This window comes from Suncus etruscus, chromosome 16 (genome assembly GCF_024139225.1).
Source record: "Suncus etruscus isolate mSunEtr1 chromosome 16, mSunEtr1.pri.cur, whole genome shotgun sequence".
Lineage (NCBI taxonomy): Eukaryota > Metazoa > Chordata > Mammalia > Eulipotyphla > Soricidae > Suncus > Suncus etruscus.
The window spans coordinates 66,558,323-66,570,341 of record NC_064863.1 but is presented as its reverse complement, the minus strand read 5'-3'; the positions used below and the strand labels follow the sequence as shown (position 1 = coordinate 66,570,341).

The following is a 12,019-nucleotide window of genomic DNA, read 5'->3' as shown; positions in this document are numbered from 1 at the left end:
CATCAAAGATGAACCTGTCCACTTAGTTGGCAATCAATATTAATTCTCAAGGACGGAAATAAGATTTCTACTTATTTGTAAGTATTTGCAGTCACACCTCCATCCTGAAACTGCCCATGTCCACCTAAAATTAAAAATTAAAAAAATTAAAAATTTCTCTATGGCCCACTCTATCTTGGAGTCACCCACAGCCATCTGTTATAAGTGTGCAAAGCCTTTCCTATATGGTGGATTCTACTTCATGGTCACTTGCTTCCCAACTCTGGATGCATAATCTCTGTTTTCCTTTACAGGGTTGTTCAGGTCATTTGTATTTAGGACACAGATTTCCTTTCCTTTTCGCTTCTCTCTCTCTCTCTCTCTCTCTCTCTCTCTCTCTCTCTCTCTCTCTCTCTCTTTCTCTCTCTCTATTTCTCTCTCTCTATTTCTCTCTCTCTATTTCTCTCTCAGGCATTTGTATTTAGGACACAGATTTCCTTTCCTGTTCACTTCTCTCTCTCTCCTCTCTCTCTCTCTCCCCTCTCTCTCTCCTCTCTCCTCTCTCTCTCTCCTCTCTCCTCTCTCTCTCTCTCTCTCTCTCTCTCTCTCTCTCTCTCTCTCTCTCTCTCTCTCTCTCTCTCTCGTATATTCTGGAGAATGCCACATTTTCCTTAGAATTAGTATCCTGTCTTACAGTGCTTGTCTTGCATGATGCAGGTTCTATCATCATAATCCTATATGGCTCCCTGACGCCTGCCCTGAGCACAGCCTGGTATGGACCCCCTCCCAAAAAAAATTTAATTAGTTTTCTCTCTTAACAAAAGCAGTTTCTTCACTTCAAAGAGGAAAAAAAAAAAAAACTATTTGCAAATCTCAGTAAAAGAGACTGAGTTGGGTATAATGGCACCTACATTCTTAGGACTGAGAAGAAAGCTCAAAGGGATGAAATACATGCATTGTGGGGCCGGGTAGGTGGCGCTGGAGGTAAGGTGTCTGCCTTGCAAGCGCTAGCCAAGGAAGGACCGCGGTTCAATCCCCCGGCGTCCCATATGGTCCCCCCAAGCCAGGGGCGATTTCTGAGCGCTTAGCCAGGAGTAACCCCGGAGCGTCAAACGGGTGTGGCCCAAAAACCAAAAAAAAAAAAAAAAAAAGAAATACATGCATTGCATGTGGGAGGCCTGGACTCAATCCCAAGCATCATTTGATCTCCCAAACCACCACACAGATTCCCTAACCAGAGAGCGAGCTCAGGTAACAGGCCCTAACACTACAGGGTGTTGCTCCATACCACCCCCATTTTCCTTTTTCATTTTTGCCTAAGTGAAACAATTTTATTTAGAGACATGTGGAGCAAGTGAAAGAAGACAGTGTGTATCTCAGGTTGAATTGAGGACAAATCTCCAGGATTTGCCAAAGAAAAGGCCAAAATTTACTTTTATAATACTGTGGGCCTGCTTCATAAAATATCTGAGGTAGTTTGGTGAAAATGCTTTGCTTTATTTAGACAACATTTTTATATAGGTGTTTTACAATGAATTTATATAGATTTACAATGTCCCCATCTTTAGTCCCAAGATCTCATAGCCCTAACCATCAACCAACTCCAGATTCCAATGCCACTTGACTCCTTGACAGACAAACTGTTCAATTTCATTGCTGTAGTTTTTATCCTAAGTCTCTGATAGTGTTGGGTGTAGTGGTTCAGGTATATACAGACACCCTGACATGAGTCCAAGGCCCAAAACCCTTGTCCCTATGTTACTTCCAGACTTCTTCTTTCCCTGCTCCCCTCCGATTTTCTCCTTTCTTGACATTTTTGTTTATATGACCTAGAATTTTGCTACCTTGTGGTTATAAGTGTTTAAAAAAGAAAAAACTTGAGCTGGGATGATTGCTCAAAGGGTTCAATGCATTCCTGGCATGTAGAGAGCCTGATTTTTCTTCTTGGCACTACATGGTACCCAGAGTACAACTAGGTACAATTGTTCTAGCCCCAGAGTACTACTGGATGCAGCCCTAACGGCCCTGTACACTAGGCCCACACCACAAGTCAAATATCCCAGAATGACCCCTATAACTACTGAGCAATTTGGGAAGCCACCCTCTCCTCCACAAAATAAAGAGAGAAAACGTTAAGGAAAACTTTTCCTTAAAAAGCCATGAAACAGAAGAAAATAGAGGCTGCCCGTATTTCCCAGGTAGTCCTTCAGTCCAGGCTGATACCTCTGTGACTTTATCAGAAAGGAGGGAGGCAAATTCCCCATTCTGCATGAATTACAACAGCCCAACACCATCCCTGACACCCTCCAACAGAAAGGACCCAGCTCTGTGAATTAAGTTTGATAAATCAAACCTCTGAATTGTGAAGATTCCACTTGTCATTCAATCCCAGGTGAATGAGTGAAGCAAGGGCACCACAAGGGTTAAGGAAAACAAGATAGACTTAAAGGAGAAAAGCATGGGGGTCAGGGGAGATTCCTCCCTGTGATAAATTTTTTGGGGGGGTCACACCTGGCAGCACTCAGGGATTATTTCTGGCTCTATGCTCAGAAATTGATCCTTGCAGGCTCGGGGGACTACATGGAACTCCAAGATTCGAACCACCATCCTTCTGCATGCAAGGCAAATGCCCTACCTCCATGCTATCTCTCCGGCCCCTGATATTTTTTATTGACCAGACTCAATCCACCTCAGGGTGGAGGGCCGACATAGTTAACAGATAAAAGTACTTAATGCTAATCTACACCAAGCCACCTAAATTTGTTTTAGATCTAGAACCATGCAACTTCACCTCAGTATTTGCGGTGTCAATCAGTAGTATGACAGGAAGTCTGATGGAAAATTCCATAGTACTCTAACCACCTAGTGAGCTTAACCATTATTAGCACAGAAGGTTCAACTAACACCAAACTGCAAACCAGTAAATCCTTAAGACACTGATTTTAGTAATACCATGGAGAGATAAAACAGTCATTTCAAATTGACCTGTGCTGATCTAAGATTCGATCATTTTAGTTGCCTTTGTGCTGTGATAAGCAACATGAAATAAATATAGAGGCAGACTATGGTGATGGATAAGTACTGAGGATGATGATGAAAGGAAAGTGACACTGGTGGTGGAACTGGTGTTTGAACATTTAATGCTTCAAATGACTGTATTATGAACAACTGGCAATCGTAGTGTTATAATAAAAATTAGATAGAAAAAATTTGCAAATAATAGTTAATTTTATAGACTCACAACCTTCTATGACCTTCCACAAAATATATTTATTCATAAAAATCACGCCCAGAAGAACTTTTGTTGTTCATGCAATTAGGCACAGCCCTATCAAGAGAGCTTTAATACTATGGCTCCCAGGGAAAATAAATTTGACTCCAAGGGTTTGGGGAAGGAAGGTGAGAGAGAAACCTGGCAGTCTGGATCACGAAAACAGAGTTTAGGTGCAGTTACCAGGGTAACTAAACCCACAGATTAAATGAGTAATAAGAGACTATACTCAGGTAATAACTTTCTCTCTGCCTCTTCTGTCCCCAAGCTAATAAAGCATGAGAGAAAAGTCATTCCATGCTTCTATTGAAATGAAATCAAATAAGAAAACAATCAGTGCTAAAATAATGTTGACGGTCTTTTGAAGACCTCTCATCCCAGAAAGACCAAATCCAAGTCTTTTCAAGGCTTTTGAAGACCTCTCATCCCAGAAAGACCAAATCAGGTCTTCTCAAGGCTAAAGAATATCTTTTTTACACTAAGGAGTCGTTAGACAGGAGTGGAGGGTAAAACTACATCTGTCATGGGGCCAGAGCAGTGGCGCAAGTGGTAGAGCATTTGCCTTGCACACACTAACCTAGGACAGACAGGGGTTCGAACCTCCAGCGTCTCATATGGTCCCCAAGCCAGGAGCTATTTTTGAGTGCATAGCCAAGCGTAACCCTTGAGCATCACCAGATGTGGCCCCCCCAAAAAAATTAATAAAAAAAAAACAGGCCTGTCAAACTAAACTGAACTAAAAGGAAAATGCTCTTAGTAGACAAATACTAATAAAAAACAAATGGAATGGAATTCTTATTTCTCAGTATAATCACACAACCAAGTTGACTAGCATCTCCAATACTAATTTATTCAGTAAAGTAAATACAGCATTCTGCTTCCACTTGCAATGAAAAAAGCTGATAGAATAGAACCCAGTCAACATACAATGAGAAAGAATCAAATAAAATTTCAACTTTTTTGTTTACATAACAAAACTGAAACCCATGGGGCAAAATGAGTCAGTCTCTGTTCCCCTCTCACACGCACACAGTCTATCAGCACATTTATGGCAGAGTGAAAGAAGACGAGCAGATAAGAAAAAAAAAAAAAATCAGCTAAATCTAAAGGGTGGTGGGGCCAGAGCACAGCAGGCAGGTATGGCCCATCAAACCTACCAGGAGTCATTCTGAGTGCAGTGCCAGAAGTGACCCCTGAGGAGAGACTGGGAATATGGCTCAGTGGTAAAGGTCTTGCCTTGCCTGTAAAAGGGGCTGGACTCAAAACACAGCCACACACACACATACACACACACACACACACACACACACACACACACACAACACACAGAAAGGCTGCCCTCTATTTTCAACTTAGGAGTCAGAAAGATAACTCATTGAGATGAGCACATTCTCTGCATACAGGAGACCAGGTTTGATCTCTGGCATTAATAGTCCTGGGAGTAAAGCCTAACATGGTGAGTGGCTCACAAGAACAAGTGAAGATGACTGAAAAAATAAGAAAAGTCAGGGCCAGAGAGATAGCACTGTGGTAGGCCTTTTGCCTTGCAAGCAGCCGATCCAGGACGGACAAAGGTTCGAATCCAGGCATCCCAATGGTCCCCGTGCCTGCCAGGAGCAATTTCTGAGTGCAGAGCCAGGAATAACCCTGAGAGCCACTGGGTGTGACCCAAAAACCAAAAAAAAAAAAAGGAAACGGAAAAAAAATAAAAACTGAGAACAGGCCACCTCCAAGGCCTGAGCCAAATGAGCCTGCTTAAAATGAAGGCTTTATTTGGAAAACAGAATCTCTCATCTACACATTACCAATTTAATGGGCAAAATGAACAACAGCAGTCAACAGCTTAAAAGGGTTGAGAGAGGAGAAAGGAGGGGGAGGGAGGGAGGGAGGGAGAGAGAGGGAGGGGGGAGAGAGAGAGAAGAGACAGACAGACAGACAGACAGACAGACCCCATTCTGGCTTACAGCTGCAGACTGGCAAAAAACTGAGGAAAGGCAAGAATGTTGAGAAAAATCTTCTAGCCACCCAATCCCCTAGCCCTGAACATGAAAGTACAAAAATTTGAGGCTGAAGGTAACCACAGCAACAGAAGCAAAACCTCACTCACCTTCTTATTGGGTGGATTCAGTGCAGATGGAAGAAAAGGCAAGCCAGCTTCCTTTCATTTCTGTTTTGGTGGGGGTGGGATGGGGTTAAACACCTAGAGATGCTCAAGAGTTACTTCTGGCTTTGCACTCAGGAATCACTCTTGTCGGTGCTCAGGGGACTTGGTGGGATGCCAGGAATCAAAGCTGGTTCAACTTTGTGCAAGGCAAATGCCCTATCTGCTGTACTATCACTCTGGCCCCAGACAAGCCAGTTTCAAAGTAAAAATACTAAGTACCTTAGTTTCCTCTGCTTTGAATAAGATGCCTAGCATGCGGGGGGGGGGGGGGGGGGGGGGGAATTGTGAGAGACACAAACATGAAAACGTATTGTGAGGAAAGAAACAAATCAGACTCAGAGATTTGGGGGTCTTGTTTGTTTGTTAATTTTTGTGGGGGTCACACCCAGTAGTGCTCAGGGTTACTACTGGCTGCATGCAAGGCTCTCCGGCCCAAGATTTTGTTTTTAATAGTCTTTTTAATGAGACACTGATGCTGGCAAACTTTGGGTATATGTACACATGAAGCAGAAAGAAGACATTCAGAATGAATGAGAGAGAGGGCAAGCACAAGACACTACCCGCTTTCAGATCTTGACAAGAAAGATCTGAAAAACCTAAACTTTTTTGGTCGGTATACTAAAAATTACAAATACAACTAAAACTATGAATACTCTAACTTTTATCAAGTTATCAAACAACTCATTATCAGACATGAAAAAAATTACTAAAAATGATTCTTCCAAGTTTTTTGAACCATACATATTCCTTATGTTATGTTTCTTAGTTACCAAAGTATGTTTTTAAAATTAACCAGAAGAGCTGAAAAGATAATACAGGCGTAAAGCACTTATCTTGCCCATGCCAGACCCAGGGGATAAGAAGAATTAGAATAACACCTAGACTATTCCTTCTAGGGTTTTTTTTTTCTTTTTTTTTTTTCTTCCCTTTTCATTTCTCATACTTCCAACAAAACCACATTACTTAAATAATCTTGCTCAGCCTCATAATTTGAAGAGGAAAATGGACGGTACCAGGACTAGGCAGCAATATGAACATTTAGTGGAAATAAAAATGATCAGACTAGAACACCAAACCCAAAGTCAACAGAATGGATACCCAATCTACAACAAGCTATACAAGTGGGGACCAGTTACACTAGCATCCTCGAGGATAAAGGAGGGAGAAGTGGGACGCATGCTGGGAAAAGGGATAGAGAAAGGACAACACTGGTGGTGGGAATTCTCTTTATTCATTATCACTATGTACCTTAAACATTACTGTGAAAGATTTGTAACTCACTTTGGCCGCAATAAAAATTAAGGGAAAAAAAAAAAGAAGAAGAAGAAAAGTTAGAGTCAGCAAAGGGAGTCAGTCAAGAAGGAAGCCTGGAAAGCAGCTGAAAGGGAGATAGACTGGAGAGCCAGAGTAGGAACAGAGAAGTGGCTGCTTGGAAAAGGCTTAGCATAGGAGCCATGTGTGAGGAAATGCACAAGGTGGTTAGGACCGTGAAATAAAGCTGACTGATCCTGGAACTTCATCTGACTGCTTTATGAAGACTAGGAAAAGAATATAAGAGGTAATGTACTTGGCTCACATGACCAACCCCCTTTTGAATGCTAGCACAATGTATGGTTCCCCCCAGGCAATACAAGGAGTGATTCCTGAACAGAGGCAGGTGTAGGCCCTAAGCACCATGGAATATGGCCAAATCCCCCCTCCAAATGTAATGTATAAGATATACAATGTAAAAAAGTTTAGTCATAGAAAATTAATGAAATCTCTCCCATTTGTGAAAACACAAACATAAGGGGCATAGTGCAAATTGAAAAACTCAGAGGAAGCCATACCATATGATCTCACTTTTCTGTACAGAATACACTAGTAGTTGCTAGGAGGGCCAGAACAGTTAAAATAAATGAAGAGGGAAGCCAAAAAGATAATCCAACTGATTGAGCACATGCTTTGCATGCAGCAGGCCCAAGTTTGAACTCTAATGCTACATAATCCACTGAACACTTCAGGGAGAAATCCTGAGCAGAGCCAGAAGGAGCTCCTAGACATCATTGGTATGACCCACACCACACCACTCCCCACCTCCTTCAAAAAATAAAAAGAGAGAGAAAGTGAAGAGGGTTAAAGGTTAAAAGCTACTTCATAAAGATGTAACTGAAAGAAAAAAATGATAAATTTTGTATGGTGATGGATATTAATGAGACATTTTGGAATAATACTCAAGTAATCATTATTTATACTGAATGAGTATAATTTAATCTGCCAATAATAACTCAATTTTTTAAATGACTAGAAAGCTTTATTTGAAAAAAGCTATCCTCAAATATACCATTAATTAAAAACTAACAAGATGTTTACTTATCACTAAATATGAAAATATTTTCCTCTCACAATTCTAACATCAAATATGAGTTTTTCCCCTCACAGTAACTGTGTGGTCCAATGAGCACTCTGACACCAGATGGATATCTTATTGGACATCCTATTGTTCATTACAATCCAATACTGTTTACCTGGATTTAGCATCAGATTCCACAAGGGAAGGGTTCATCCCTACAAGACAACCCCCACTTCAGATCCCATCACAAGCAAGACAACTGGCTTCCCAAGACCTCTTCCTCCTATTTTACTAGAAGAGCTTACAGAACTCAGAGAATTACTTAAGATTTACTGTTGTTGTTTTTTATTAAAGTATTGACTAAGACAAAGGAGACACATGAACATCTAGATGTTATATAGAACATCAAAGAGTTATATAAGTTAAGGTCCAGATGGCCTGAAGTACATTAAGCTTGGCTGAGTGCACCATCCATCAGCATGTAGATGTAATTACAAATTCAGAAGCTCTCTGAAGCCCATGGTTCAGAATTCTTACCAAGGCACCATCAACACATAGGTAACAATCAACCTAAACCCAATCTGGAAGGCTGAAAATACCAAGCTGTAAACAAGGTCTTGATCTTTCCAGATATCTATGCCCCAGGAGAAGGATATGGGAAAGAATCGTTTTAATAGAACAAAAGGTACTCAAAAAAACAGCATAAGGCTTTTAGGAGCCTTGTATCGGGAACTAAGCCAAAAACTAAAGCAAAAGATACTCCTTCATTCAAATCACTCAGGAGATAGCAGCAGAGTTTCAAAATTCTTGTCAGAAACTCAAAGAAACAAACTCAATGTCTTACCATGTCACGAAAACCTAATTCTAACACTGACTAATTCTGCTCTGTAACCTTGGGCAAGTAACAGACAATCTATTCCTGTCTAGCTTTTCATTTCACAGAAAAAGACCATGGAAAAACAATAAGAGTATAGGGATAGAGAAATCTAAAGATTAAGGCTCTTGCACTAAATGAAACCAACCCCCGACACTGGTTGGGCCCACAAGTTCCACTAGAAGCATGAAACTGAGTGTGGCAGCAAAAGCAAACACAACACAACAAAATAGAAAAAGTACATAGCAATAGCTTCTACATAATTCTACTATAGAAATTACACAGTGAATGGCAGTTCTCAATAAGTATTAAATATTATTATATTTTAAATCATAGCTATCCTTTACTTCTTTACTACTATAAAGTCAAAGAAGCAAAGATGATAATATTTCTAACTTTTGACAAGCTCTCTATTAAGAAGATGCCCTAATATGCTTTTACAGAAACAAGTATATTTTTAATTACATGTTTGGGTGATAACAAATAAGTTTAAAAAAAAAAATACTTACTTTGTAGCAGCAGCATAATGTCTGTTAGGCACTCGAACATACACAGAACCAGGATAAAGAGGTGCCTGATATACCATCTTGGAAAGACTATGCCTTTGATGATGTATCAAGGCTTGGGGAAAAAAAAAAAAAAACATGTAAAATATTTATATTAAATAATTACTTTTTTATGCTATTTCTTACTCTGTGCTCAGAAGTGACTCTAGACAGTGCTCTAGAACCATTCATGTGGGTTATTCAAACAAGCTGCATATGAAACAAGTTAGTACCTTTCCTCTAATATTATCCATGCAGTCTACCTTCAGATCTTTTCATTTTTACAGTAGCTTTAATGATGTCCATCTGCCTTTTTTCCTCTCCCCCAATTCAGATCTGTTATCAAAGCTCAAGTAACTTCATATATTTTTTTCTTTTTTTTTTTTGGCAAGGAACAGAAGCATAGAGCTATGCTCAAGACTTACTCCCAGCATTACTCCCAGCGCTGTGCTCAGGAGTCACTCCTGATCCAAGGGTCAGACATGGTGCCAGAGCTCAAACTTAGGTTGGCAATATGCTAGGTAAATGTTTTAATCCTGTGTTCTCTTTCCATTTCCCAGGTTTTTAATATTCGTAATCGGTGTTTTCAAACAAGCATGAAAAAAAATATTCAATTCTTTGGACTCAACCTTTGTAAAACAGATGGGGCCAGAGAGAAGTTGAGCATGTAAGGAACTTGCTTTGTATGCTGTAAATATCCCATATGATCCTCCAACCCATCAAGTAATCCCTGAGCACAGTAGAAAGTCCTGAGCAAAGCCAGGTATGGCCCAAAGTTCAAAACAAAAACAGCAAAATAATAAAAACCACAATTCTCAAAACTAAAGACAAGAAAATACATCTAACTAAAAACTCTGATTTCATTTATTTTTAATTTAAGCTAGTTTCAGTTCAACAGAGTATGCTTATTATGAAATACGTATATGCATCCTGAATTTTTTAAAATAGTTTGTTTTTTAAATAGACAGTACATTTATAGAGTTGTCCAAATTCTTTCTGAAGGTTAAGAGCAAAGTGAAATGCCTGATCAAAATTTCCTATAAACTGTGATAACTAAAATATTTTGGCATTATTATTAGATAGAAAAATCAAGCTAATAAAACAATAAACAGCTGGGCAGCAGATCTATGTACATACAGACATGTCTACATAAGATATTTATAATACTAGAACATGAGACAGGACTTATGTAGATACTGAGATGATTCACTGGGTAAACAACAGATGGCATATTACAAACACAGAGTACAGTGGAAGTACTTTTCTTATACTTTTTCTTAGCATTTGCTTTGCTCTAACTTCGTCATAAAAATACAGTATGAAATACATGTAACATATAAGCAATGTGTTAACTGACTGTTGATGTTTCATTCAGCAGTTACTGATGCAGTAGCTAACAGCAGTTAGGTTGCAGGTGATGCAAAATGTATACAAATATTTTCAACTGTACAGAGAGAAAGCAAATCTAACAGAGTTCATAGATCAACTGTGTTTAGATCCTTCTCAAACATATTCATGCACACAAAATCTAACCTAATGGACAAAGCTTGTGAGTTTTGTGACAACTCTTACAGGGTTTTATAATACAGGAAAATATCTTTATAAATTTGGGGAGGAAATAACTCACAAACAAAACTCAAAAGTACTACCCAAAAAGTGATTAGGGCTGGAGAAATAATCTGCTCACAGCACTGAAGCACAGGTTGCATAAAAGTGGCTGGTGTTCAAATCCCAGTAGTGAAGAACAATGCCAGAGAATAAGAATGAAGAGTTAGGTAAAACCCTTCAACACCACCTGGTGCAGTCCAAACCCCCCCCCCAAAAAAAAAAAAAAGCAAAAGCAAAAAAACAAAAACAAAAAGTGATATTCGTTTTGGAATATTTATCAAAAGGTACTTTAAAGAAAGTGAAAAAATAAGTCAGAAGCCAGCAAATATTCTAATATTGCATACTTGATATTAACCTAAATAAATAACAAAAAGAAAACAAACAAGAGATGCATAGGCTTCTAATTTAAAAAGAAAACAAATGATGTAGAAGTGCAGAGAAAAATATACAATCCCTTAGTAATCAGGCAAATATTAATATAAAACACAGTATCATTTTACAGTAATGTTTCAAAAGTGGTCAATGGGCCTTTCTGTTTTTAGCCTGCAAGCAAAATGCAATCATATCAACAGCAAATCAACCACATCCTGAAGTCTGTAACTCATGGGTTGATAAAACTGTTTTCACTAGACTTTCCCCATAAAGGAAGTATTTGAACTTATTGTGAACAGTAATTGTCTAGAGATAAGATAATTTAAGTAGTGCTACTTTACGTGTATCAGATTGGCAAACATTTTTTTCAATCTCAGGTTGCTGAAAATGTTAAATAATGATAAATCTCACACAAAGACAAGTCTGAAAGAAAATATCACTTGGGAAAAAAACATAGTGTGGCCTGGTGAGGTGGAGCACACACATCCCAGTACACATCTCAGCTATGCAGCAATTCTCCTAGGCATGTACCCTAGAGCAGTTTCTTAATCTTCTTCCAACTGCAACCTCTTGGTTCCTCTCTGTAGTTCTATTAGTCCTCTAGACTCATATTATGCTCCCATCACCACACCATTTATGAGATTTTTCACCTGTGGCCCTCTTGGAACATCCTAGGGGCTCACATGGAGTCATGTATTCCCCATAGAGAAACAGTGCCTTAGACTATACTACACAAAAGTACTGAGAGACATGCTCCATTAGTGACATAACATTATGGGGTCTGGAGCGATAGTATAGTGGGTAGGATGTTTACCATGCATACGGCCAACTTGGGTTCAATCCCCAGCATCCCATATGATCCCCAAACACTGCC

General features: G+C 39.4%; 1 protein-coding gene across 1 annotated transcript in view; it reads right to left on the bottom strand.

The window, feature by feature from the left end:
* Window positions 1-12,019, bottom strand: part of MRPL1 (mitochondrial ribosomal protein L1) — a 94,331-nt gene that overhangs the window by 71,615 nt on the left and 10,697 nt on the right. The window contains exon 2 of the mRNA XM_049790284.1: window positions 9,130-9,241. Coding sequence (XP_049646241.1) covers window positions 9,130-9,241 — 112 coding nt within the window. The remainder of the gene's footprint in view (window positions 1-9,129; window positions 9,242-12,019) is intronic.